This window comes from Gymnoscopelus microlampas (assembly GCF_963454915.1).
Source record: "Gymnoscopelus microlampas genome assembly, chromosome: 2".
Classification (NCBI taxonomy): Eukaryota; Metazoa; Chordata; class Actinopteri; order Myctophiformes; family Myctophidae; genus Gymnoscopelus; species Gymnoscopelus microlampas.
In genome coordinates this window covers 7,872,845-7,899,618 of record NC_139939.1, presented here as the reverse complement: position 1 = coordinate 7,899,618, position 26,774 = coordinate 7,872,845, and the positions used below count along the sequence as shown (strand labels likewise).

Sequence of the window (26,774 nt, the reverse complement as noted above, 5' to 3'; positions counted from 1 at the left end):
GCGGTTCTGCAATGACTTTCGAAAATTAAACCACGTCTCAACCTTCGACGCGTATCCCATGCCCCGAGTAGACGAGCTCATCGAGCGCCTTGGACCGGCCCGGTTCGTCAGCACCCTCGACCTGACCAAGGGCTACTGGCAGGTGCCGCTGACGGACCGGGCCAAGGCGAAGACGGCCTTCTCCACGCCCGAAGGGCTGTTCCAATGCACGGTGCTGCCGTTTGGTGTGCATGGCATGCCCGCCGTCCCAGCTGGAGCCTCCACCTGCAGCACCTCCACACCATATTGGACGCTCTCCGACGGGCCGGGCTGACCACGAACGCAAAGAAGTACCGCATCGGCCTGACGGAGACCGATTACCTCGGCTTCACCATTGGAAGAGGATGTGTGAGGCCCCAAACGCGCAAAGTGGAGCGCATCTGAGAATGGCCCCGCCCGGTCACAAAAAAGCAAGTAAAATCCTAACGTGCCAGAAGCAGCCTAACCATGTCGCCTGGACGGCCGAGACTGAGGCCGTGTTCCAGAGGTTGAAGGGCGTGCTCTGCGAGGAACCAGTGCTAAAAGCCCCTGATTTCAGCCGGCCCTTCGTCCTCCACACAGACGCGCCAGGCACCGGGCTGGGGGCTGTCCTCGCCCAGGTCTTTGACGGCAAGGAACACCCGATCACGTATGTAAGCAGGAAATTACTAGACCATGAGAAAAACTATGCCACTGTGGAAAAAGAATGTCTGGCGGTGAAGTGGGCCATACACCTTCTCCGCTACTATCCGTACCTTTACCCTCATTACAGATCACGCACCTCTGAAGTGGATGGCCACCAATAAGGACCAAAACGCCAGGGTGACGTGCTGGTTCCTAGAGCTACAAGATTACCACTTCAAAGTAGAGCACTGGCCCGGAAAAGACATTCCCCACGCAGACGCCCTGTCCCGAATGTATGAGGTGGAGGACATGGAAGCAAACCTCTACCAAAGTATCATTGTACTTGTACTTCATCAGAGCTCTGATGAAGACTATAGGCTGAAATATTAGCTTGTTTGAACAGAATACATTGGTGAAATAATCAATGTGTTTGCTATCTTTTAATCTTTTATCTTTGGCTTTTCAACATTGGAATTATATGAATTTGGTTTAGCACCAAAAACTAAATAATGTGAAGGTGTCACCTTTCAAATATGTAACTATAGCAGACTAAAACGGTGTGTGTGTGTGAGCATTCACACCCAATGACCTTCATTGTATGGCAATGTTTTAGCCTGGCATGGCTAGACTATTATCACTGTGTAGATATTAGCCTGGATTCTGTCTGGAACCTGCATTTCCAAGGGGTGGATTAAAAAAATACCTCTGGTGATAAACCCGCCCCACACTTGCATACTGGGCCCTGATTGGTGGCCCACAACTTATGGGGCAGCGACATCCAATCACAACCGTGCGGGGCCAGACCAAATCTTCCGAGGGCAATATTGTTTTTTTTTTTGTTTCATTGGCAGATTCGTCTGGTTTCCAGGCTAGCAATCTTTATGTGTTCATAAACACTCAAAAGTCTTAGTTTATACAGCAAGTTTAAACGTACTGTGTAAAGTGTATTTTAAGATTATATATGTTCTTAATTTAAAGTAATGACAAAACTGAATGCATCATCAGAATTAATGAAAGTTGCATCATGATCATACAATGTTTGAAAGAGTAACATGGTTTTACTCACGTTTCTCGTCTGCCTCTGTCTGTCTCTGGACTAACTTCTCCATATCACACTGCATTTTCTGCATTTGATCTGTGATCTTGTTTAGTTGGTCCTGCTGGTCCTGGTTCACTTTTGGTTGTTGTTGTTCTTTGATGGTGGCTTTTTGTGTCACATCCAGGGCCAGTGATGTCACTTTTAGAGAATATATACAGTAGATAGAACATAAGTATGTAAGTTTAGATGAATCACAGACATTTTAACATCATCAAATAATAATTATATAATTTCTCATTGTATTCAATGTAATATTTTCTTGAGGGAAATATAAATATTGTCTAACTCTCTCCAGAGTTTTAATTCTTCTTCTTGTCTCTTGATCTTTTGTGTTACAAAGTCTTACTTCATTAACCTGATACCATGCTGCTCATTATTTTTGAATTATTAAAATTATAAAGTTTAATCTTAATGAGCCTACTCATGTTCTCACAAACTACTGTTTAATAATAATAATAATAATAATAATAATAATGAATTGCATTTTTATGGCGCTTTTCTAAGTACTCAAACTTACTCAAAGCGCTCTTACAATGGTTCATTCATTCATTCAGGGAGGGGACATTGGGAGGTGGAGCGGCGAACATTCGACGCCAGCGTCCCCATTTTTCCCACATTCACACACCAATGGTGGCAAGCTAGCGCCGACCGAATCATTGGAGGCAATGTAGGGTTCAGTGTCTTGCCCAAGGACACTTCGACATGTGGACAGGAGGAGGAGCCGGGATTCGAACCGCCGACCCACAGATCATTGGCCGACCTGCTCTACCTCCTGAGCCACAGCCGCCCTGTTTGTGAGAACATTCACAATCATTCACAATGACCTTCATCGTATGGTTGTAATCTGCATGTGTTCATACACTCTCAACAGTCTTAGTTTACACCACATGGAATTATCATAAATAGAACAATTATAAGCTTTTGGTTTTTAACATAGTAATGTCATGAAGCTGTATTAATCATCAGAGATGTATCATGATCACACAATGTTTGAAAGACTAACATGGCTTCACTCACGTTTCTTTTCTGCCTCTGTCTGTCTCTGGCGGATCTTCTCCAGTTCACTCTGGCTCTTTTCAAACTGAGCTGCGAGCTTCTTCACTTGGCCGACGAGGACTGGATGCTGGTTTCTAAGCTCCTGCTGGTGATGATCCAGTTGATGCTGCCGTCTCTTGCTGTCCTCAATCTCTTTGGTGTTTTTTAGTGTATGCAGGGACAGTGATGTGTCTTTTATAGAGCATACAGAACATACAGTATAAGTTTCAATTAACCACAGATGTTTTAATATCCTCAATTAATCATTTATTTTCTCATATCTCTTTCAGTTGCGTTCACTGTAATATTGTTGTCTTGAAGGAAATATAAATCTTGAGTTTTAATTATTATTGTATCTTGTTCAAACACTTTTGTCTTACAAAGTCAATTAATTTATTTCACTGATGACATAATCTGCTGAATTAATTATTCATGTATATTATAACACAATGTTCTCCTGACAATGTTCAACCACTATCACTTGGTATATTTCATGAACCTGATTATCAGGAGGATATTAAGTGGAATTAACCTACAAATACAATTGATTGTTGTTGTTCATGTGGTCGTTTAGTATTGTTAAGTTGGGTATTTTAAAACACTATATATGCACTTTATTCTATCAGCCTAGAGTTGAATAATCTAAAAATCGGGCTTGTTTAAGTCAGGGAAGGTGATACAAAACAATGACACTTTATCAGTGTAGATTGAGTATAAAACAATACAACCATAGCATTATTGCTAGTGTACCAAATGTGATCAACTTTATAGTTTAGAAATGAATTTAACAAACAATGTTTGTTTGTTAGCTTATTTGTTTACATGGACAGAATAAATTGGTGAAACTGAGGTCTTACTTCATTAACCTGATACCATGCTGCTCATTTTTTTTAAATTATTAAAACTATAAAGTTTAATCTTAATGAGCCTACTCTCAACTACTGTTTGTGAGAACATTCACAATCATTCACAATGACCTTCATCGTATGGTTGTAATCTGCATGTGTTCATACACTCTCAACAGTCTTAGTTTACACCACATGGAATTATCATAAATAGAACAATTATTAAGCTTTGGATTTTTTAACATAATTTAAAGTAATGTCATGAAGCTGTATTAATCATCAGAGATGTATCATGATCACACAATGTTTGAAAGACTAACATGGCTTCACTCACGTTTCTTTTCTGCCTCTGTCTGTCTCTGGCGGATCTTCTCCAGTTCACTCTGGCTCTTTTCAAACTGAGCTGCGAGCTTCTTCACTTGGCCAACGAGGACTGGATGCTGGTTTCTAAGCTCCTGCTGGTGATGATCCAGTTGATGCTGCCGTCTCTTGCTGTCCTCAATCTCTTTGGTGTTTTTTAGTGTATGCAGGGACAGTGATGTGTCTTTTATAGAGCATACAGAACATACGGTATAAGTTAGTTTAAATGAACCACAGATGTTTTGATATCCTCAATTAATCATTTATTTTCTCTATCTCTTTCAGTTGCGTTCACTGTAATATTGTTGTCTTGAAGGAAATAGAAAAGTATTTTGAAAATAGCAGATCTACAAGCTCACAATGTGTCGCGTTGTGACGGATTGTGAGCTTGTAAGCTATTTTCAAATGGCTTAAATGTATATAGTGATGAAGTGGTTAATGCATGTTTTGTACTGATAATCAAAATCTACAAAATAACTAGTAACTAAAGTTTTCAAATAATTGTAGTGGAGTAAAAGTACAATATTTGCCTCTGAGATGTAGTGGAGTAGAAGTAAAAGTATAGACAATTGAAAATACTCCAGTAAAGTAAAAGTACCTCAAAATTGTACTTAAGTACAGTACTTGAGTACATGTACTGAGTTACTTTACACCACTGCGAGGGGTGAATACAAACGGGTAACATTGATTTGATTACATATTATTTTCTGTGCTATATTATTACTATGTTCTCACACACCATGAAGGTAGAGTGAATGAAGCCACCCACAGTATGGAACTATTAACCAATGGATGAACTGTCTATGAAACATTGACATCACAGGCTAATCCTTTAAGGACTAGTCAGGCTGAATGGTGAGCAGGGTACTTAAATATGATAGTTATCATGCAATGTAAAACTATTCAAGCAGTGTCTTCTTTTTAGTGGAAATGTGTACAAAAAGGTTGGCACCGATAGCTACATAATCACACACACGCACGCACGCGCGCGCGCACACACACACACACACACACACACACACACACACACACACACACACACACACACACACACACACACACACACACACACCTCTGCCCCTGTCCTGTATGTGTAGATACTTATGACTTTCACTACATTACAAAAACAGATATTGTACTTTTGACTCCACTACTTTTCTAGGAAGGGAATAAGTGCATTATATGTAAGCCTGTCCCCGACTAAGGATTTGTATAGTCGAATCTGATTGGCGACTAATTGCCAATAGTCGACTGGCTGTCGACTAATGCAACCCCCCCCCCCCCCCCCCCCCTCCCCAAAAAAAATGATTCGAGTGAGATTGGCAGTGGAATCAGTCTCACTCAAATCATGCAAAAGATGTGTTATGCAATAGAGGAACATTCCATTTGGGCTGTAGGGGTGCTTAGTGTCTGATTTAACATATACTTGCTTGGTTTCTCACAATAAATCATGATGTAGATCCTATTTTTGGCAAACTATTAGTTAATTAATATAACAAACTAGGCCAATCTCTCAGTCGAATAATAAAAATAAAAATAAAAAACAAAAAATTGGCAGTCGACTCAGACTCCCCTCGACTGATTAGTCGACTATTCAAAAAATGGAGGTCAGGCCTAATTATATGAAATACCAATTTAAAGGAATAGTTCACCCCAAAAATTACTTATTTTCTATCAATTACTCACCCCATGAAGCCTTGAATTCATGGACATTTATTTAGGTTTTGTCTCATTCCTGAACCAATACTTTGAGGATCTTGTGTATTTCCAGTAGGAGACACAAAGAGTCTCCTTTGTGTCTCTTACCGGATACATTAGCCGGTAGGAGACAGTAATCTAATTATTGTCTCAGGAATGTGACAATTCAAGGCTTCATGGGGTGAGTAATTGATAGAAAATCAAAAGTCTTTTTTGGGGTGAACTACTCCTTTAAGCCAAATGTCGAAAATATAGTGAAAATAGCAGATCTACAAGCTTGCAAATCTGCTATTTTCACTATTTTGATATGTTTTGAAGATTTCTGGTATTTCTTTTGGGGGAAAAGAAATACCAAATAAAGGCCTGCATTTTTTTTTGTTCAATAGAAGATAAATGGTTGAATACTCACTGTCAGGTGTTGCTGGACATCCTGTTCCATAATGTTCCATCTCCTCTATCTTCAACAACAGCTCAGTGACCTGAGTGTCATCACCCCTGTTCTCATTGTTGAAGGCATGGTATCTGTTCCCACATAACTCTACAAGCCTCTGGAGGCCCTCTCCTTCACTCTCAATAAACTGCTCAATAGATTTTCCTAGACAGTCTCCCATGGTGAACAGTATTATAGTGTGACTCCACACTCTCTGACTGAGAAGCTGCATGTGTTCCTCCATGTTTTTACACTCATCAGCTGTACATGAGGTTCCTGCTCTTATAACCAGGAGGAGAGCATGTCCTGTAGGACACAGAGATGCACTAATAACTATCTCCTGTTTGATCAGCTCAGATGTTTGCTTTAGAGAGTAACTCTTCCACCATCCTGGAGTGTTGACCACAGTGACCTGTCGTCCTGCTACGTCTCCCTGTCTCTTCTCACACTGACCTGTTCTCTCTAAACTAAACTGCTCTGAACCCAGGATGGTGTTTCCTGATGAACTCTTCCCTGAAGCTTTATTTCCCAGAAGTATAATTTTCATCTCTGACAGATGGAGGTCATCACCTGAAATATAAGAAAGAATACATTCAACATGTATATGTGTGTGTGTGTGTGTGTGTGTGTGTGTGTGCGTGTGTGTGTGTGTGTGTGTGTGTGTGCGTGTGCGTGTGCGCGTGCGTGTGTGCGCATTCCTGAGACAATAATTTGATGACCGGCAGAGTCTCCAATGCAGGTCAATTAAGTCTCCTACCGGATTCATTGAAACATTTTCAAATGAGTGTCTTTTTAATATCAATGCATGTTTCTGTTGCTGTTTTGAAATGTTTACATTTCAAAAAACTAAACAAAAAAAACAACATCTACAAGTTCACAATGTGCCACAAAACGGCGGTTTGAGCTTGTAGATATGCTTTTTCCACTTTATTTGAAATAGGGCTCAAGTATTTAATTCATAATGCACTTCTTCCCTTCAAACACACGCAGTTAAGTGTAAATGAAAAAATAAAACACATTGTATATCATTGCTGTCAGGCAGAAACCTTGTATCTCCATGTTTCAAATTCCATGTTTTTTCTAAATGAACGGCCTACTTCTCATACAAGAGTGTCACACAAAAGTAGTGAAAAAAGCAGATCTACAAGCAGGGCCGCTGACAGGCGGGGCTAAAGGGGACACTTGTCCCCCCACCCGGAGCGGGGGGGCCTCAGGACGGGGGGGTCCCGCCGTAACAGAGTCGCAAATTAATTAATTTATATTTGTGTGGCGAGTGGCCACGACGGTGGCCGTCGTGGCTGCGCAGCGCTCTGCCTGCACCGCGCTGGGGGTGGTGGGTGATCAGTGATCACACACACAATCATGAGCTAACTACTAGTAATCAAAGGGAGCGTTCGGAAATTGCACACCGGAGCGCACTCGCCTATTAATCACTGTGTAAGCATAGGCAGGTGTGTAGACAGAGACGCTGAGATGAGATCGACTCGAGGAGGTTACTGCTGACCCAGCCCGTGGCGTGCATTGTTTGCAAAGATGCCGGGTCGGGGTCGAATCACTAAGTCAGGAGCCCAAAAAAGAAAAGCGAAAAAACAAAGACAGAAAGATGTTCGACAAGGTAGACATGCAATGGCCACATTTCTGGCCCAAAAGAAATGTCGAGGTGAAGATCAAGATCATGCAGCTGAAGTCGAATCTTCTGGAGAAGGTGAGTAAAGCAGACTTGTTGTTGTTGTTTGCAGTGGTGGAAAAAGTACTCTTTCTATGTATTTCTTTACTTAAGTAACAGTATCAATACTGCAATGTAGAAATACTGCTGCAAGTAAAAGTCTTGAATTAAAAATGTACTTGAATAAAAGTACAAAAGTATTGATATCAAAATGTAAGTTAGAGTACCAAAAGTTGAAGGTACTCATTATGCAGAATGTCACATTTCACAAGTTTTCAAATGTATAAAATGTATATAAATCTTTTGAAAAAAAGCCAATCTACAAGCTCAAGCTCACAATGGCATTGTGAGCTTGTAGATCTGCTATTTTCAAATGGCAGAGATGTATGTAGGACGAAGTGGGTAATGTATGTTTTGCAGATCTAAATCTACAAAGTAACTAGTAAGTTTTCATATAATTGTAGTGGAGTAAAAGTATATTTGCCCCTGAGATGTAGTGGAGTAGAAGTAAAAGTACTGAAAATTGGAAACACTAGTCTCCAGTAAAGTAAAAGAAAATACCTCAAAATTGTACTCAAGCACAGTACTTGAGAAGTTGAGTAAATGTACTTAGTTACTTTACACCACTGCTTGTGTTCTAGCTAGCTGGCTACTGTGGCTACTAATGGCTAGTAATAATTAGCAGGTCGTCCTCGTTCACTATTGATTAAAAAAATAAAATAATAATCACTCTGTCGATTGTTATTTTAATTAACTTTCTGAGAGTGTACTGGAACCAAACAGACTGTTTGGTTCCAGTACACTAGTCTCAGAAAGTTACAAATGGATATGAACACTAAGGTTTTAATGCATATAATGGTACAGATTTGTCTGAAATAAAATGATCAACATCACAAACTGAGTTCATTTGCAGTTTTGCACAAAATAGATTAAACATGATTTTTTTTTATTAGGCTAAACCTTTAATGAATACAACATAGTCCCCTCCATTATGTTTGTTTGTTTGTTTGTTTGGTTTGTCCTCCACATTGGCCAGAAGGTACAGCCTACACTGTGAAATCATGAGTATTAATTGAACTCAGAGAGGGTACAATTGGAACTAATCAGAGTTAAATTAACTGATTTTACTGTTGCTAGCTTGCTCAGCTCTTGGCTTCTAAGCTACAGTATATGTTCTCCTTCCTCTAGTTTAGATTCAATGTGTCGCTTGTGACTTGTGTAGCATATTTCAGGTTTGTTGAATAACTTAATTTGACATAATATAATTTATTATAGATAAGATACTATGACAATTGCTAATGTTTGCAATTAGCAAATTGTAATGCCTAAAGTCAACAAGTTAATGATCAGTTCTTTATGATATCACCCTCAATCAGATGCTGAGCAAGAGAGAAGTATTGCCACACAGAGTTTGGCCACTGCCTCAGAGGGAGAGACCACCAGAATGTCCACACAGACACTGTCCATTGAGCAATGGATGGGTGTCTTTGATTGATTAGTGGTCAGTGTGTGTCTGTGAGAACAGGTAACAATTAGACAGGTATTGTGGTAAATTGCCGATAACCATCCTGCCGTCTGCGCCATATATGGTATCTTAAAAACCACCGACTTACAGGTTTAATGCACTATACTAATTGCCAACAACGCCATATTGTAAAGATAGTTTGATGTTCCAGAGATGTGAATGGATGGTGAAGAATGGATGAGACATCACTCCAGCAGTGAGGTTCGTTACTTCGGATTTATTTCATGGAACAAACAGAGTACAACCAGCTTTCATAGGGAGCCTCAGCGGCCCTCCGGCCTGAGACTAGCAACCCCCAAGCTTACTTTTTACAGTATATTTATAGTAGTGAGATCTAAAGAATAAGAGGAGGTACGTGTTGGGTGTGACAGCCCTCAAAGGTGAACCCCCACTTCCCCTGGCTTTCCACATTTGCAACTGTAAAGAGCCAGGAAAGGAGAGGTGCCAGCCTTGATGACAAATGCATAGCCGCTATGTCTATCAACTAGAACAATAGCCAATGTTAATTGTCACCCCCACCAGGCTCCTCTCTGTCTGCAGCTTACTTGTGAAGTGAAGTCATCTTACATCTATGTATGTTATATGGAAATATATTACAGACCCCCCACGGGAGACTCCAAACGTCTTCCGCAAAAACGTATATTTCCAAAAGAAAAACAAAGAACCGCCCCCCATGACAACTGACTGGAACACAACCAGGACAAAAATAAAACATTCAGGAACACTAAATAGCAAACAATCATCCAATACAGAACAATGCACATACAAGAACCAAGATTACATAGTACAGTGACAAGGTGATTTACAAATAGACAGATTCCTTGACTCATTCCTTGATTCCAATTAGCGTGCAGGATCTCCCTGTTAGTCCTTCAAACTCTGGGAAAAATGTTACACATAAAACATAAGGGAATCGCCCTCATACACATCTCACGGGAATCGCCCGCATGTACCTCACGGGAGTCGCCCGGTACTCAGCACTCAACGAAAATAAAAAAAATCCACATTTAACCCCAGAGACCAGAGAGTGAAACAACTTCCTCACAAACACTCGCGCTATGGCAGCCCTCGCTCCACAGTTTAAACCCACCATTATCACAAAAATAAAACCTCAGGTCCCGTATGCACAATGTCCCGCTCGATAATGTTTCTTTGTAGTCTCCCTCAATGTCATTTTCTCGCCCCAGCCGCTTTCCCAGTGCAGTCTCTCCAGATTGTCCAACAGATAGCTGCAATTTTTACAACAGCACGCTCTACTTGCGATCGCAGAAAATGTAAACACATTACCTACGAAGAACCCCTCATCTCCAGGCTAATTATCTTCTTCTCTGTAAATACTCAGTCAATTTCTTGTACTTAATATCTTGCAAATATATTAGAATATATTCACTATTAACTGGCTTGCAATTGTACTGAATATTTCAAGAAAATCAAGATAAATAAGCGTCGCCGGTTCTACGTTCTGCTGCCACCCGCTGTCTTCTGTCCACCTCACAACACTACCCGCCACGAGAGAACCCCGTCGATCCACAGGTTCCCCGCTCTGCCGTCAGCACCGCAGCGCGCTCCTTTAGCGATCGCAGAAGATAATTTGTGCAGCCAGATGAGTCGTTACAGCCTCCTAGATCTGGTCATGATGAGGGCCTTTCCCCGTAGATCCCCGAAAAGTTGTCGTCATGTCGTGCCGATGTCCCCCTTGCAGTGGTCCCCCCACGTCGCCGGAAGACAACTCGATCCGTCCATCCACCGCAAGGCAAAGACTTCCCCGTCCGCGCATGTCCTTTCGACGCCTGGCTCAGCCTTTTCTGGAGATTGGCGTCCCGCTCCCCAAATAGTCAAACCAACGCGACTGCCGACTTAAACGCCATATGTGGTAAATTGCCGATAACCATCCTGCCGTCTGCGCCATATATGGTATCTTAAAAACCACCGACTTACAGGTTTAATGCACTATACTAATTGCCAACAACGCCATATTGTAAAGATAGTTTGATGTTCCAGAGATGTGAATGGATGGTGAAGAATGGATGAGACATCACTCCAGCAGTGAGGTTCGTTACTTCGGATTTATTTCATGGAACAAACAGAGTACAACCAGCTTTCATAGGGAGCCTCAGCTCCCCTCCGCGGCCCTCCGGCCTGAGACTAGCAACCCCCAAGCTTACTTTTTACAGTATATTTATAGTAGTGAGATCTAAAGAATAAGAGGAGGTACGTGTTGGGTGTGACAGCCCTCACATTTGCAACTGTAAAGAGCCAGGAAAGGAGAGGTGCCAGCCTTGATGACAAATGCATAGCCGCTATGTCTATCAACTAGAACAATAGCCAATGTTAATTGTCACCCCCACCAGGCTCCTCTCTGTCTGCAGCTTACTTGTGAAGTGAAGTCATCTTACATCTATGTATGTTATATGGAAATATATTACAGTATCCTTATCAACCAAACTTGTGTAATTTAACTACTTTTAACCCATTCAATCCGGAGACACATCTATGTCATTTTAGATTTCTTTGGCTATTCAAAAATAGCACATCTACAAACTCATAGCGCGACACTTGGTGCCGCGCTATGAGCTTGTAGATATGCTATTTTTTTCTAATCGTGAAAATCTTTGAATATACATTTTAAAGCGAACATTTGTAACTCAAATCTTTGCTTCTGGAACAAAATATTTTACAAATGTTCGCTTTAAAAAATATATATTTAATGATTTGCAAAAAAATACATGTTTTTTCAAAAGAAAGCAGATCTACAAGCTTGTAGCGCAGCACTCGGTGCCGCGCTATGAGCTTGTATATATGCTATTTTTGAATAGCCAAAGAAATCAAAAAATGACACTCAGATGCGTCTCCGGTCTTAATGGGTTAAATAGCAGTAATTTAGAACATGTCAGTCTTAAAGGAGAATTTTTAACTAAGTTTTTCTTACCTTTTCTAAGACGTTATGATATCTTAGGATGAATGGTACAGTAGAAAAATGTCCTAACTAGATCCCGGGTCCGCCACAGCTTGAAACGTGCTCGGATAGGCCTTGCGTTAGATCACATATTTTGATAGCTTTTTTTTGGGGGGGGGGGGGGGGGGGTCTGACGTTCATAGTGACAGAACACTGTCAAAAAAAAACAATCTCGTCTAGCGAGACTTAGGTTTTTTTTTTTTGTTTTTTTTTTTGCATAGTGTTCTGTCACTATAAACGTCAGATCTCACAAAAGCTTTTAAGCTGTGGCGGACCCAGGATCGAGTTATGAAATGTTTCTACTGTACCATTCATCCTAAGATATCATAACGTCATAGAAAAGGTAAGAAAAACGTAGTCCAAAATTATCCTTTAACCCTGATGGAGGCAGCTTGCACTGCATGCTGAAAAGTTGGTCTTTTATACATTACATACAACATTACTTTAAATATATTTTTACATCTGAACTATGAGTGTGCAGCAAGTTATTTTAAGTGTAGAATCATATTTATATCATGACAACCCTGACAGGGACCTGTTGTTTATGAAAGTATGTTAAAATCATGTTGAACTTTGGTACAACCTTTGCTTGTATTATAGCTACAGTACCTGCTCATGATATAAGTCCATATATGGTCAATCATCTTTATCAGTGACTCCTGTGCTGTGATTGGTCAACAGAGAATAGTGATATGTATCTCTCCATTCACTGTCAATTCATGACTAAGCAGATCTCACACTTTTAGCACATAAAAGAGCACAAATAAAGATAATTGTTACTTAGTTTTATGAATCTCCTGTAAATGTGTTGATGTGCTTGTTTTTATCTTAATGTTAGTGACAGATGTTATTTCAATGTAAATAGTTACATACCCATCATTGACCGGATGCTCTCTCGTTCTTTCTTCACCTTCATCTGTCGTTGTGTTGCTCCCTCATCCTGTGTTCTCCTTTTCTTTTCAGTCTCCTCTAACACTCTTCTGTCTATCTCAAAACAGCCTCCTTTATCTCCTGCCACCTCCTCTATCTTGTCCAACAGCTCTGTGACCTGATTGTCATCACGCCTGTTCTTATTGTTGAAGACATGATATCTGTTCCCACATTTCTTTACAAGCCTCTGGAGGCCCTCTCCTTCACTCTCAATGAACTGCTCAATATATTTACCTCCTAGACAATCTCCCCTGGTGAAGAGTATCATAGTGTGACTCCACACTGTCTGACTGAGAAGCTGCATGTGTTCCTCCATGTTTTTACACTCATCAGCTGTAGATGAGTAGTCTGCTCTTATAACCAAAAGGAGACCATGTGGTCCAGGAGGACACAGAGATGCACTAAGAACTATCTGCTGTTTGATCAGCTCAGTTGTTGTGTTTAGAGTGTCATTATAAAACCATCCTGGAGTGTTGACCACAGTGACCTGTCTCCCTGCTACGTCTCCCTGTCTCTTCTCACACTGACCTGTTCTCTGTAAACTAAACCGCTCTGAACCCAGGATGGTGTTTCCTGAGGAACTCTTCCCTGAACCTATATATCCCAGAAGTATAATTCTCATCTCTGACAGATGGAGGTCATCACCTGAAATATAAGAAACAATGCATTAAACATGTATCTGTTCTGTTAGTGTGTGTGTGTGTGTGTGTGTGTGTGTGTGTGTGTGTGTGTGTGTGTGTGTGTGTGTGTGTGCGTGCGTGCGTGCGTGCGTGCGTGCGTGCGTGCGTGCGTGCGTGCGTGTGTGTGTGCAGTGGTGGCTTATCCAATGGGCTTGAGGTGCTGAAGCACAGGGCACCAACCTTGGGGTGCAATACGTTAGTCCGACAGCGCATTCCTCCGACAGCGCAGTGCTCCGACATTAAACAGTAAACCCGAACCAAACCCGCACCCTAACCCTAACCGCACGCGGATGCCACATAGTCGGAGAAAAGGTCTGTCGGATTAACGCATGCCTCACGGTGTGAAAAAAAAAACGGCGAAAACCCCCACAATTTAGAAGCAGGGCTGCTATAGGAGCGCTACAACATTGAAACGCGTCGGTGAAAATGTGTACATTGCTCGCCACGACCGCATTGTTGACTTAGGGCCGTATTCTGAGGCACCTCCGCCAGCCGCAACCCTACCCTAAACCTGTTAAATACGGATAATGGAGCTGCGCTTCCCCAATATGTTATTCTAGCACCCGCTCTACCCGTCACCCGTTATGCCGACACCGTTATTTGCGCGTGCAGGCGTGCCCGTGGGCGTGTTGTTGCTATATCCCCCACGTTGCCATTCTGCAGACACACATGGGTACGGCTTTGGGGGGGGGGGGGGATAGTGGATTCTAAAAGCACCAAGCGCCAAGTGCACGCAGACACTGCAATGGCTTTGTGCGTTGGACCATGAGCCGTGTTGCCAGCCTTGGCTAGAAATAAGCAACCACAGGTCTATGAAAACAAAAAGAAGCGACTATAAGGCCACATGAGCACTTCAAACTAGCTTTCATAGCCCCTAAATATTTCAGCCTGGCTCGACTAATAATTAACAAATTAGGGCCAGACCAGCCCGTCAGTCAATTTTCTAAAGAAGGCTTTTTTCTCATTAAATCTTGGTAATTCGTTAACAGGAGTCATTCTACCCTATTCCAACAGTCTACATTTTATTTAAAAAACAGCATGGAGCAAATAGGCTATATAAATATATACACTGGCCCTATAACCATTTAAAATGTTATATTCGGTTATTCTATTAAATATATTTTAAATTGAGATATTTTCGTTTTTTACATATTGCTGTCATGTATTAATAAAATGATGCTTTTAACAAGCAAAATAAGCAGTACAAAATATGGTTAAGTAAGATAAGTTTGGATTACTTTGTTTGATGGGAAAGAGTTGCATGGAGAAATCACATTCAATGTTACCTTGTACTGCCCGCTGCCTGCTCTTGTCATTTGAAGAAATAATCCAATTTGTCTGAAGATTCATTCTATATGTCATGTTGGTTTAAACTTTAAATAGTGCTGCGCAGTGACAGAAAACAGCTGGCTGATTGATTGATTTGACCTACTTTTGCGCTATGGTGATTATTAGCTGCTTAGCAGCTGTGTAAGAATAGTATTAAATATTTTAAATGGCTTTCATATACTCTTGGGGATCTGAATATGACAGGTTGCTTATTGTGAACACAATACGCTACAAATGAATTAATATATGAATTTATTTGGATAAAAAAAAAACGTCGACCCGGCCCAGCTGGTGCCGACAGGCCGGGTCGGGTCCCGTTGGGTTTGGGCTAAAATCTTAAGCACTTACATTTTTTAAAAGATGATCGGATCATCTAGTGTGATTTTCATTTTGGCTGCTGTCTCGTTAAACCCATGCTAGGGGTGAATATTATATTATATATTATATTATATTATTATTATATTCCCCACGTAAACGCTACGTTCATGTTTACTGCATTAAAGGTTCTCAATCTTTTCAGGACATCGACCCCCCAAAATAACCATATTTGAACAGGGGACCCCCCCATTTTGTTTGACTGGGTTCCACAGATAAATATTGTGAAAATAGCAGAACTACAAGCTCGCCAGGCGTTGAGAGATCCATTGTGGTCTCGACCCACAGGTTGAGAACCACTGCATTAAAAGCTCCAAGCAAGTTACATGTCTAGTATGTTGTTGACCACGTAATGTAATGTTTTTGGTTTAGTAATAGGCTATACTCCGTGGCGCGCGCACGCACGCCTCATGCGCCTCATTGTTTATGATGCCCAAAATAAAAGATCTGTAAGCTGTCGACACGACATGACGCAGCGCGTTGATAGTTTGTATGTCTGTTATTTTGGGTAGGTAGGCGACGCACATACGCATCGCAGTGCAGCAATGTATCTGGGTTTGAGAGGCTATGATTGATGTAAACTTAAAGTGTAGCTCTGTTCGGGATTATTGAACAAAGGTGGAAGATGAAAGATAACGGGGATAATATGGATAAGTTAACTGCGTCACTTCAGAGGAAACTATGGAGCTAATTCAAAGATGTTTACACACCCCTGGAATCCATTAGAATGATGGAAATAGAACAATAACAGCCAACGTGAGTACATACCTTTCCTAAAACTGTCCAATTTATTATACCCCATGTGCTACTGTATGTCTGTGTACCACCGCCCAGCCCTGTGGTCGACTAGGAGCGTTGTCGCAACATGATGTAATTAATTATTTGGGAGCAGCAGGTGTGTACCAATAGTATAAATATTTTAAATGGCTTTCATATACTATTCCGGGTCTGTCTTATGACAAGTTATTGTGAACACAATAGGCTACAAATTAATATAAAAATGTATTTGGATAAAATAAAATAAAAATGAAGGAAAGCCAGCCCAATGTGGCTTATAATAATCAGACCAGGCAACAGTGCAGACAGGGAGATAGGCTAGAGCACATATTGGATCGGGGATGACGGCTAGCGCAGTCTTCTCTTAAAGGCAATGGCTTCTGGCACGGTGATTGGTTTTATCAATGTAACGCCCAAACCACACCTATGCATAATGTAAGGGGTAGCTCAGGTGTTTGGCGGGTGAGGGAGGTGGCAGAGAATATTGAATTTTGCGGGGGAACGACTCTTGCCTAGTCCTAAATCAGGAATTAGCGGTTTAAGCAAACTCGCCCCTGAATAGAGCGGTTAGTGTACGATGCAGTCAAAAAATGTATGCCATCCAGTGCAGCAATGTACAAACACTCAAGAGTGCTACCAGATTGGTTTGGTTTAGCTTGTGATGTCTTTGCTAACATCCCAAATACCCCTGATGTTGTTTTTGTTGACACCTGTCACAAGGAGGTTCTGATTCTGGAGGTGGGCTGTGTTTTTGATCTATACATGAACCAGGCTTACCAAGATAAGCATTCTTTACCAACCGCTACTGAGAATCATAACAAACCTTGGGTACAGATGCAGATTCTCTGTACTCATATTTGGAAGCCTGGGCCATGTATATGCTGACCACGAGTGGCCTAGCTATCGCTGGCATGACAAAAAACAAAGCCAAACAACTTGCGAAATATTGCTCTGTTTCAGCTATTATAGGCAGTTTGTCTGTGTGGAGGAGGAGGTGCCATGTGTATCCTTAGGGACCATGAACTATCAACCCTGTTATATTTGTTTCCCGTAAATGAATTGTAATTTGTGGATTCAAATAAAGAATTAAAATGTGTGTATGTGTGTGTGTGTGTGTGTGTGTGTGTGTGTGTGTGTGTGTGTGTGTGTGTGTGTGTGCGTGCGTGCGTGCGTGCGTGCGTGCGTGCGTGCGTGCGTGGACAGTAACAAAGTACATTTACTGAGTAAAGTACTGTACTTAAGTAAAACATTTGTTTTTATCTGTACTTAACTTGAGGATTAACATATTTTGGACACTTCATACTTTCACTATCAGTTACACACCCCATGATTTTTTTGTTTTTGTCCCATTCCTGAGCCAATAATTTGATGACCGGTAGAGTTTCCGGTAGGAGACTTCGATCTGCTTTTTCCACTCTAATATTTGAATAAGGGCTCAAGTATTTAATTCATAATGCACTTCTTCCCTTCCTAGAAATGTAGTGGAGTCAAAAGTATAATATTTGTCTTTGAAATGTAGTGGAGTGAAATTCATAAGTATCCAATAAATACAAACACTCAAGTAAACATACTCAAGTACAGTACTCAAGCAAATTTGTTTTATGAATCTCCTGTAAATGTGTTGATGTACTTGTTTTTGTCTTAAGACCTGAGGCCAATTCTATACAAATGCTTTCTAAATCAGTAGTTATCAACGTGTGAAGAACCCCCAAAATGTATATGGCCATGAACCAACCCCCATCTGAAAATGTTTTGTGCCAGGGACCCCCCAGAAGATAAGATTTGACTAAAAGAAAATATAAAAATTATTCAGACCTTTTCAACACTTTCAAGATTTTTCAAAAATGTAAAAAAAATAATAATAGCAGATTGACAAGCTTGCAGAGCTTGCACATCTGCTATTTTTGAATAGCCAACGTATAAAATATGGATAAAGGGGTTAAAATGATTTGTTGCTTTATATATAGCTAAAATCTAAAATGACACAAATGCTTTCCCAGTTTTAATGGGCTAACCCATTAAGACCTGAGGCCGATTCTACAAAATGTCTTCTAAATCAATTTTTAGAAAAAAACTATATTGCTACATCAGTGGTTCTCACACTTTTTCATGTCACCGCGGAACCCCATCTCAAAATATTTGGTTCCAAGGACCCCAGAAGCAAAGATTTGAGTTACAAATGTTCGGTTAAAAATATATATGTATTCAAAGATTTGCAAAAAACAATGAAGATTTTTCAAAAATAGCAGATCTACAAGCTCATAGCGCAGCATCAAGTGCCGCGCTACGAGCTTGTAGATCTGCTATTTTCTTTTTAAAATCAAGATTTTTTTTGCAAATCTTTGAATATACATTTTTACTCAAATCTTTGCTTCTGGGGGATACCACAAATGTCTTCTAAATCCTAACAGTTTTTTCAAACTTGTTCATGTCATGGACCTGATATGTATTTGGCCACGGACCACCATCTCAAAATAATTTGAGGAACACTCAGCAGAAGCAAAGATTTACAAATGTTCGCTTTAAAAATATATACATTCAAAGATTTGCCCAAATTTCCCACGATTAACAAAAAATAGCAGATCTACAAGCTCATGGCACTCGAGTCGGTGCCGCGCTATGAGCTTGTATATCTGCTATTTTTGAATAGCCCAAAGTATAAAATAATGGTTTAAGTGGTTACACAGATGCGTTCCAGGTAGACCCGAGGCTGATTCTACAAATATCTTCTAAATACTAACAGTTTTCACAAAAACCTATGTTTCGAAATCAGTGGTGCTCAAACTCTTTCCTGTCAATGACCCCAAAAAAGGATTTGGCCACAACCATATCTCTAGAAATGTTGTTCCAGGGACCCCCAGAAACAAAGCTTTGAGTTAAAAATGTTCGCTTAAAACAATATATACTGTATATATTTAAAGATGTACACATATTTTCATGATTTAAAACAAATAGCAGATCTACAAGCTTTTAGCGCTCAGTGATGTGTTATGAGCTTATATCTGCTATTTGTGAATAGTCAAATATTCGAATAGCTAAAGTATAAAATAATGGTTAAAGTGGTTAAAATCTAAAATGACAGATGCTTTCCCTGTCTTAATGGGTTAATGGTGATCATTGATGAAAAGCTGTGTCTGTGTACCTGAGAAGTGTGTTAGTGACAGATTTATATGTAAATAATTACATACCCATCATTGACCTGATGCTCTCTCGTTCTTTCTTCACCTTCATCTGTCGTCGTGCTGCTCCCTCATCCTGTGTTCTCCTTTTCATCTTAGTCTTCAATAACACTCCTCTGTCTATCTCAAAACAGCCTCCCTTATCTCCTGCCACCTCCTGTATCTTGTCCAACAGCTCTGTGACCTGAGTGCCATCAACCCTGTTCTTATTGTTGAAGACATGATATCTGTTCCAACATAACTCTACAAGCCTCTGTAGGCCCTTTCCTTCACTCTTAATGTACTGCTCAATGGATTTACCTCCTAGAAGGTCTCCATTGGTGAACAGTATCATAGTGTGACTCCACACTGTCTGACTGAGAAGCTGCATGTGATCCTCTATGTGTTTATACCAATAAGCTGTACATGAGGTTCCTGCTCTCATAACCAGGAGGAGACCATGTGGTCCAGGAGGACACAGAGATGCACTGAGAACTATCTCCTGTTTGGTCAGCTCAGATGTTTCATTTAGAGAGTAATTAAACCACCATCCTGGAGTGTCGACCACAGTGACCTTTCTCCCTCCTAAGTCTCCTTGTCTCTTCTCACACTGGCCTGTTCTCTCTAAACTAAACTGCTCTGAACCCAGGATGGTGTTTCCTGATGAACTCTTCCCTGACTCTTTATATCCCAGAAGTATAATTCTCATCTCTGAGGGTTTTTTACTGGGGCCTGGAAATACAAGATGAATAGTCATACATTATCTCAAATTAATTTAAAATGGTAAATATTCGGGACAGTGTTATCATATCAATCATTGACTGGTTAACCTGAATGTGAGGCCATCTCTGCAGGTGCAGGTTTACTGTTCATCTTTTCTTTCTAAAAGAAAGAAGGTAAAGACAAAATGAAAGGAGTATAAACAAACATCCAAACACATGTATGGTTAGAGTGAATATGGTGTGATTGTATAGATGTATATATCAGGCATTATGCAAGTATCATACGTTTATATCAATGGTTCTCACACTGTTCTTAGACCTGTAAGGGTCTATTTGGTTCCATTTGTACACTCTCAGAGTTACAGACCTGTAAGGGTCCATTTGGTTCCATTTGTACACTCTCAGAGTTACAGACCTGTAAGGGTCCATTTGGTTCCATTTGTACACTCTCAGAGCTACAGACCTGTAAGGGTCCATTTGGTTCCATTTGTACACTCTCAGAGTTACAAACCTGTAAGGGCACATCCTCAAGGAACCCTGAGGTTCCCTGGACCCCACTTTGAGAACCACTGTTCTATAGATGTAGAATTCATTAACTGCAACCCCACCCCACCCCCCCACCCCCCGTCCCGCACATGCGCGCGCACACACACACACACACACACACACACACACACACACACACACACACACACACACACACACACACACACACTTACGCACACACACACATACACACACACACACACACACACACACACACACACACACACACACACACACACACACACACACACACACACACACACACACACACACACACACACACACACACACACACACACACACACGCCTTCCAACGGGGGTTATTATCTTAGCTTTGTGTGTTTGTGTGTGTGTGTGTGTGTGTGTGTGTGTGTGTGTGTGTGTGTGTGTGTGTGTGTGTGTGTGTGTGTGTGTTCTTTTTCTTTTCTTTTTTTTTTGGGGGGGGGGGGTATTTTCTCTATTTTTCCACCATGTGTTGCAGAATTGTGAGACCCTCCGTTGCTCCGTTCCACGTGGCACAGACACTGTTCAGGGGTCTGCCATGGCAATATCACACCAGGGGCCACCTGTTTCAATGGGATTCAAATTTCCCTAAAGAAGATATGGAAGATATCCTAGGGCTCACATTTCAACACCAGACCAAGAGGCAGTCCACTCAGAGAGTGGGCGGGGTGTTTTTTCATTTACGATTTTTTTTTTTTAAAGTCATTGAAAAAACATGGCCCCCTCACGTATTACAAGGACAATATCAGTCCCCAGAACCAAGGACAGGTGTTTTCAATGAATCTAACATGGTTAAAATGGAGTTTAATGTTACAATGGGTTTGTATATGAAGGGGGCGTGTCTGATAAAAAGAATAGCAAATATCTAAATACTGAATTAAGCAACTTATAAACTATCTGGGGTTAAACACAAAAGCCTGAGTAGACGTTAAAATGATACCAAACATGTTTGAAGTCAGTCAGTGTATTTTCTCTGGTCTCTGCTCCTCCAAAAGTAATGGACCATTTGGGACATGAATGATTTCCAGGCTAAGCTGGAGGACAGTGTGTGGAGTGAGTGACTGAGTGAGCAGAGATTTGGGTTTTGGAATTTGGCTCGGGAAAAGGGGTGATGGTATCCTACTATAATTCTAGTAACCTCACGGCGGAGTCTTCGTTGGTCGTTGGTTGGGGGGACTCTTGATCAAACTGCGCATGCGTCGTTGCCAGGTTTCGCGAGAGAAACAAGCAGCAAGGTCTATGAAAACGAGGCCAAACCAAATGAACCCTATACCACCAACATTGGCCCTACAGCGCTTACAGTACGCCGACATGGCAACACCGAGACCCCGCCCACTCTCGGCACAATTCTTTCTGTGGAAAATAAACACACCAGACGGACCCGCGGCACGGCCGCCATTGAAATCAGCAGCTCGCTCGCTTCACACAGCTCACGCACAGTTACCTCCTAAATGCTGAAATAAGCACACATTTCGAACCAATGTGGTAATATTCTCACACAAACAAGCCCAACTTACATTTCTGTCCATTACAAATGTCACAAGACACGAAGGAGACGAGGCAGCGGCCCCGCGGAAGTCACGGCCTAGCGCAAGCATAAGCCTCGCCTGGGAGTGGGGCCTTTACCCCAACATCGCCGCGCCGCCCGACGGATGTCGGCGCGCTCCCACCCGCGACGTCCCGCGCCATGTAAACCAACTACCGGTTGTTGCTAATACTGTCTAAAGCATGTATGTGAATGCTTATGTCCAATACTGTGTTGGCGTTAGTTGGGATTAATGTTTATTAGCCAAACCAACTTAATATGAGCCGTTAGCGTGATGCTAAGCTAACGGACGTTTGGCGCTAGCATGCGGCTAACGCTAATGCTAACGTCGTCATCGTGACTTAATCAACAATGTAAACATTTCATCAACAAACTTTATCAACCTTACTGTGGTTAATATTATCAGTGCTACCCAAGTAGTCCATTGAAAAGTATTATTTTGGTGTATTTTGTGTATTGTAACTTGGACACTGTAACTTAATGGTAGCTGGGGCGACGGGTGTTGGCTCATGGTTCAGAATGCCTCATGGGTATTGTAGTCATTTTCTGCTATTTCGGTTCTACTGTGATAGACTGTGCTACATTACCTGCTGTTTAATTGTGAATCATATATGCTATGAATATATGGTAATACAATGTTTATTTTCCTGTATTTCCAGGTTTATGACCTGTGTCATCTATGACCTGTGTGTCATCTGTGTGTCCAGTACTTTGTACTGTGTTGGTTAAAAATAAAACTACAAAAAGACAAAACACGAGTTGTGACAAAGACGTGTGATTCTCTGATTAATGTTGTTAGTGGTGTAAAATGCCATCAAAAAATATACTCAAGCCTGCTGCAGGGCAACAGAAAATAGCAAGCCTATTTTGCTATTTTATATAGCAAATTTGTATATATATATATATATATATATATATATATATATATATATATATATATATATATATATATATATAGAACTATAACAACATAGTATTTATATATCCGTTTTTATATTTATATTTTGCTATATTAAAATAGCAAGCCTATATTGGTGATATTTAATGTACTTATATACTGTTCTATGTTTGCATATAATTTGCAAATATTAAAGATTTGGAATTGTGTAGATTTCTTTCAGAGACATGTATGGACTGTTATATCTTGAACATTTATTCATTTCCACTTACCAGACACTTTTTTTATGGTAAAAATGAGCATAAAAAGCAAAATACAGAATTCAGAAATATTAAAATGGAAAAAACAGAATTTGGGAAAAAAATAAAACGGATTTCATATGGCTCTTGCCGCGACGGGAGCGACCGGGGGGGGGGGGGGTGCCACGACGGGACGCGCGCGGGGGAGAAACCGCGCGACAGGACGTGCATTAACCCCACGTTTGCAACGACTTTCGTCTGCGCCCTTCACCGGGTATGGTCTAGTTCATATAATTCACTCTATCCGGGTGGGGATGGACACTGTCCCTTTAAGGGGGAAGGCAGAGACCAGAGAGAGATTGTCTAGCAGGGAGTGTACATCCAGTGTTCACTACAGCCTGTTCTCGTCCGCTCACCAGAAGTGAAGACAGCCTTTTAGATCAGGACTGGGCAGCACTATTTTCCAGGGGGCCGTATCGATTTTGATAAATTGAGGGAAGGGCCACACATTGGACATTTATATTGAAACTTGAAACACATAGTGCTGTTAAAACTGCATGAATTTGGTAGACACATGACAGGCTACTTTAACATAGGGCCAACTATTTGTTCTCTTTCGTTCTAGTAGTGAGGCACTCACTATGGGAAACAGCGCCATCTGGCGATGCAACAGAGCTACACACAATACGCTCCCGGGCCCATTCATTGGGCAAGAGGGTATGTCGTCCCTTCCCTTTTCCGGAAGGACATATAAGGCCTTGTCATGACGTCGAACTTCCTCTTCAGTTCCTCTGTTAGCAGATGTGCTACGGCTCACACGCTTATAAAACGAATTAATTACAACCTTATTTCTTCGAATTTCTTCTTTTCACCAATATAAACCGGCTTAGCCCTAAAGCGGCAAATAGGACGAATCGCCTTGTGGTGAGTTGGCTAACTAGCCACCTTTAGCTGCTAGCTAGCTAACCTAGCCGCTAACTAGCTTTAGCTGCTAGGATACAGCCACAGCTTATACTAGCACCTCGTGTCCCTAGCTAACTCCCCGTGTAGAGCTGTTAGCTTAGCCCGATGCGACAACATTTCTCACGATGGCCACCGCTAAAGGCGTCTCTTCCTACGGCGGCCCTCTACCATCGAGACGGTATAGACTCCCGGACTGCACAGCCACGATCGCCGGAGACGACCCGCACCTGATCTGCATCGCCTGCCTCGGAGTGGCTCAGTCTTTCAATGCGATCCACAATTTCGGGCACCCTGCCTAAAGGACGCTTACTTCCACATTCCTATCTACCCGGCTCACAGGAAATTCCTGCGCTTCGGTTTCGAGGGACGGGTGTACGAGTACACGGTCCTCCCGTTTGGAATGTCCCTGAGGCCCCGTGTGTTCGTGAAGTGCACACAGGCGGCTATAGCTCCGCTGAGGAGACAGGGGATCCATCTGTCGACTTACATCGACGACTGGCTCGTGGCCGGGAACTCCGGTCGGGAGGTGGCGAGACACACAGAGATAGCTATCTCCCACCTGACGTTGTTGGTTTTCACCATCAATTTTCAGAAGAGCGTTTTGGTTCCGTCCCAGCAGACATGCTTCATAGGCATCTCACTGGACTCGACCACGCTCGTAGCGCGTCTGTCCAAGGAGAGGATAGACGGCTTCCTGTCCTGTGTGAGGTCTTTCCACGTAGGGAAGAAAGTCACTTACAGGCTGTGTATGCAGGCGGCGGGCCTCATGGCTTCGGCCATACACCTGATCCGCCTAGGCAGGCTATTTAAGAGACCTTTTCAGAGGTGGATGCGGGCTCTCAAGATCCCGCCTACCATGGGGTCTCGACAAGTTCTGGTGTCTCCACGTTGCATGGATGCACTCAGACCGTGGTCACGCGCACTATTTCTGTCGGAGGGTGTCAGTATAGGTGCTGTGATTTCACGGAAGGTCGTCACGACGGACGCCAGCCTCACAGGCTGGGGCGCCGTACACGAGGGCATCAACTACCTGGAGCTGATGGCAGTGCTTCTCACACTCAAACACTTCGAAGCTCGTATCAGCGGTTGCCATGTCCTAGTCAGGACGGACAACACCACGACCATGTGCTATGTCAACAAGCAAGGAGGCTTAGGCTCCCGAGTGTTGGACAGACTAGCTTGCGAGCTGACAACGTGGTGCGCCTCACGCCTCACATCGATTTGTGCGGTCCATGTCCCGGGCCTCCTGAACAGTGGGGCCGACCTGCTGTCCAGAGGCAGGTATTGGTACACAGATTGGTCACTCAATCCGAGGGTGGCGGACATGATTTGGGCCAGGTTTGGCCGACCACAGGTCGACTTGTTTGCCTCAGTAGAGAACGCGAAGTGTTCTCGCTTTTTCTCAGCGAAGGCGACAGACTCTCGATGGGCCTGGACGCGTTGGCACACAGTTGGCCGAGGGAACTGCTATACGCGTTCCCACCGCTGGAGCTAATCCGCCCGACGGTGGAGAGAGTCAGACTCCACGGTCTGTCTGTGCTGCTGGTGGCGCCGGCTTAGGGCGTGTGGAGATCGGAAAATAACTCCTCTCCTCTACGCCAAGCCATGGCCCCTCCCTCCGATCACGGACCTGCTGCGGCAGGCAGGGAATGAGATCAACCACCCCCGCCCCCGGGACCTAGATCTGTGGGTCTGGCCCGTGAGAGGGCCACCTTAGACTTGTGCGGCTTGCCCCCTGATGTGGTGGCTACCATCCAGGGGGCCAGGGCCGGATCTATGAGGGCTGCCTATGACATTAAATGGAATATTTTTGTGTGATGGTGCCTGGGGCAGTCACCGTCTCACCGTGGCATTCCGGGCACCAGTGCGCAGCATTCTCATTTTCCTGCAGAGCAGGTTAACTCAGAGCTTGACCTGAACGGTCAAAGTGTACCTGGGGGCCATTTCCGCTTGCCACGAGGGTTTCGATGGCGGGACGGTAGGCAAACATCCTCTGGTGCGTCGTTTCATGGGCGGCGCCAGACGGGCTAGGCCGACTAACAGGCCCTTGTTCCCAGCTTGGGATCTGGCAGTGGTGCTGGATGCACTCTGCCGTTCTCCCTTTGAACCTTTCGAGGCTGCGGACCTGAAAATAGTTAGTCTTAAGACGGTCCTCTTGGTGGCCCTGTCTACGGCTAAAAGAGTTAGCGACCTACACGCACTCTCGGTGAGTTCGGAGTGCTTGAGGTTCTCTAATAACGACCGGAGGGTTCTTTTGAAACCGAACCTGGTATTTGTTACCAAGAACGGGGTGGTGGCACTGGCTCCGGTTGAGTTGGTGGCCTTCCATCCACCTCCTTTCGCATCGGCGGA

The 26,774-nt window shown here is 42.5% G+C and overlaps 2 protein-coding genes across 3 annotated transcripts in view; both read right to left on the bottom strand.

Annotated features, from left to right (window-relative positions):
* Window positions 1–26,774, bottom strand: part of LOC311036055 (zinc finger protein RFP-like) — a 72,144-nt gene that overhangs the window by 14,698 nt on the left and 30,672 nt on the right. The window lies entirely within an intron of this gene.
* Window positions 1,701–20,380, bottom strand: LOC311053716 (GTPase IMAP family member 8; the record flags this gene model as incomplete). The annotated part of the gene is made up of 7 exons (XM_084069386.1): window positions 20,336–20,380; window positions 19,536–20,237; window positions 13,130–13,831; window positions 6,089–6,679; window positions 3,956–4,165; window positions 2,759–2,968; window positions 1,701–1,879 (listed from the first exon to the last, which is right to left on the bottom strand). The coding sequence occupies exons 1-7, from the start codon at window positions 20,376–20,378 to the stop codon at window positions 1,701–1,703; spliced, it is 2,637 nt and encodes an 878-aa protein (XP_083925512.1). The 5' UTR covers window positions 20,379–20,380.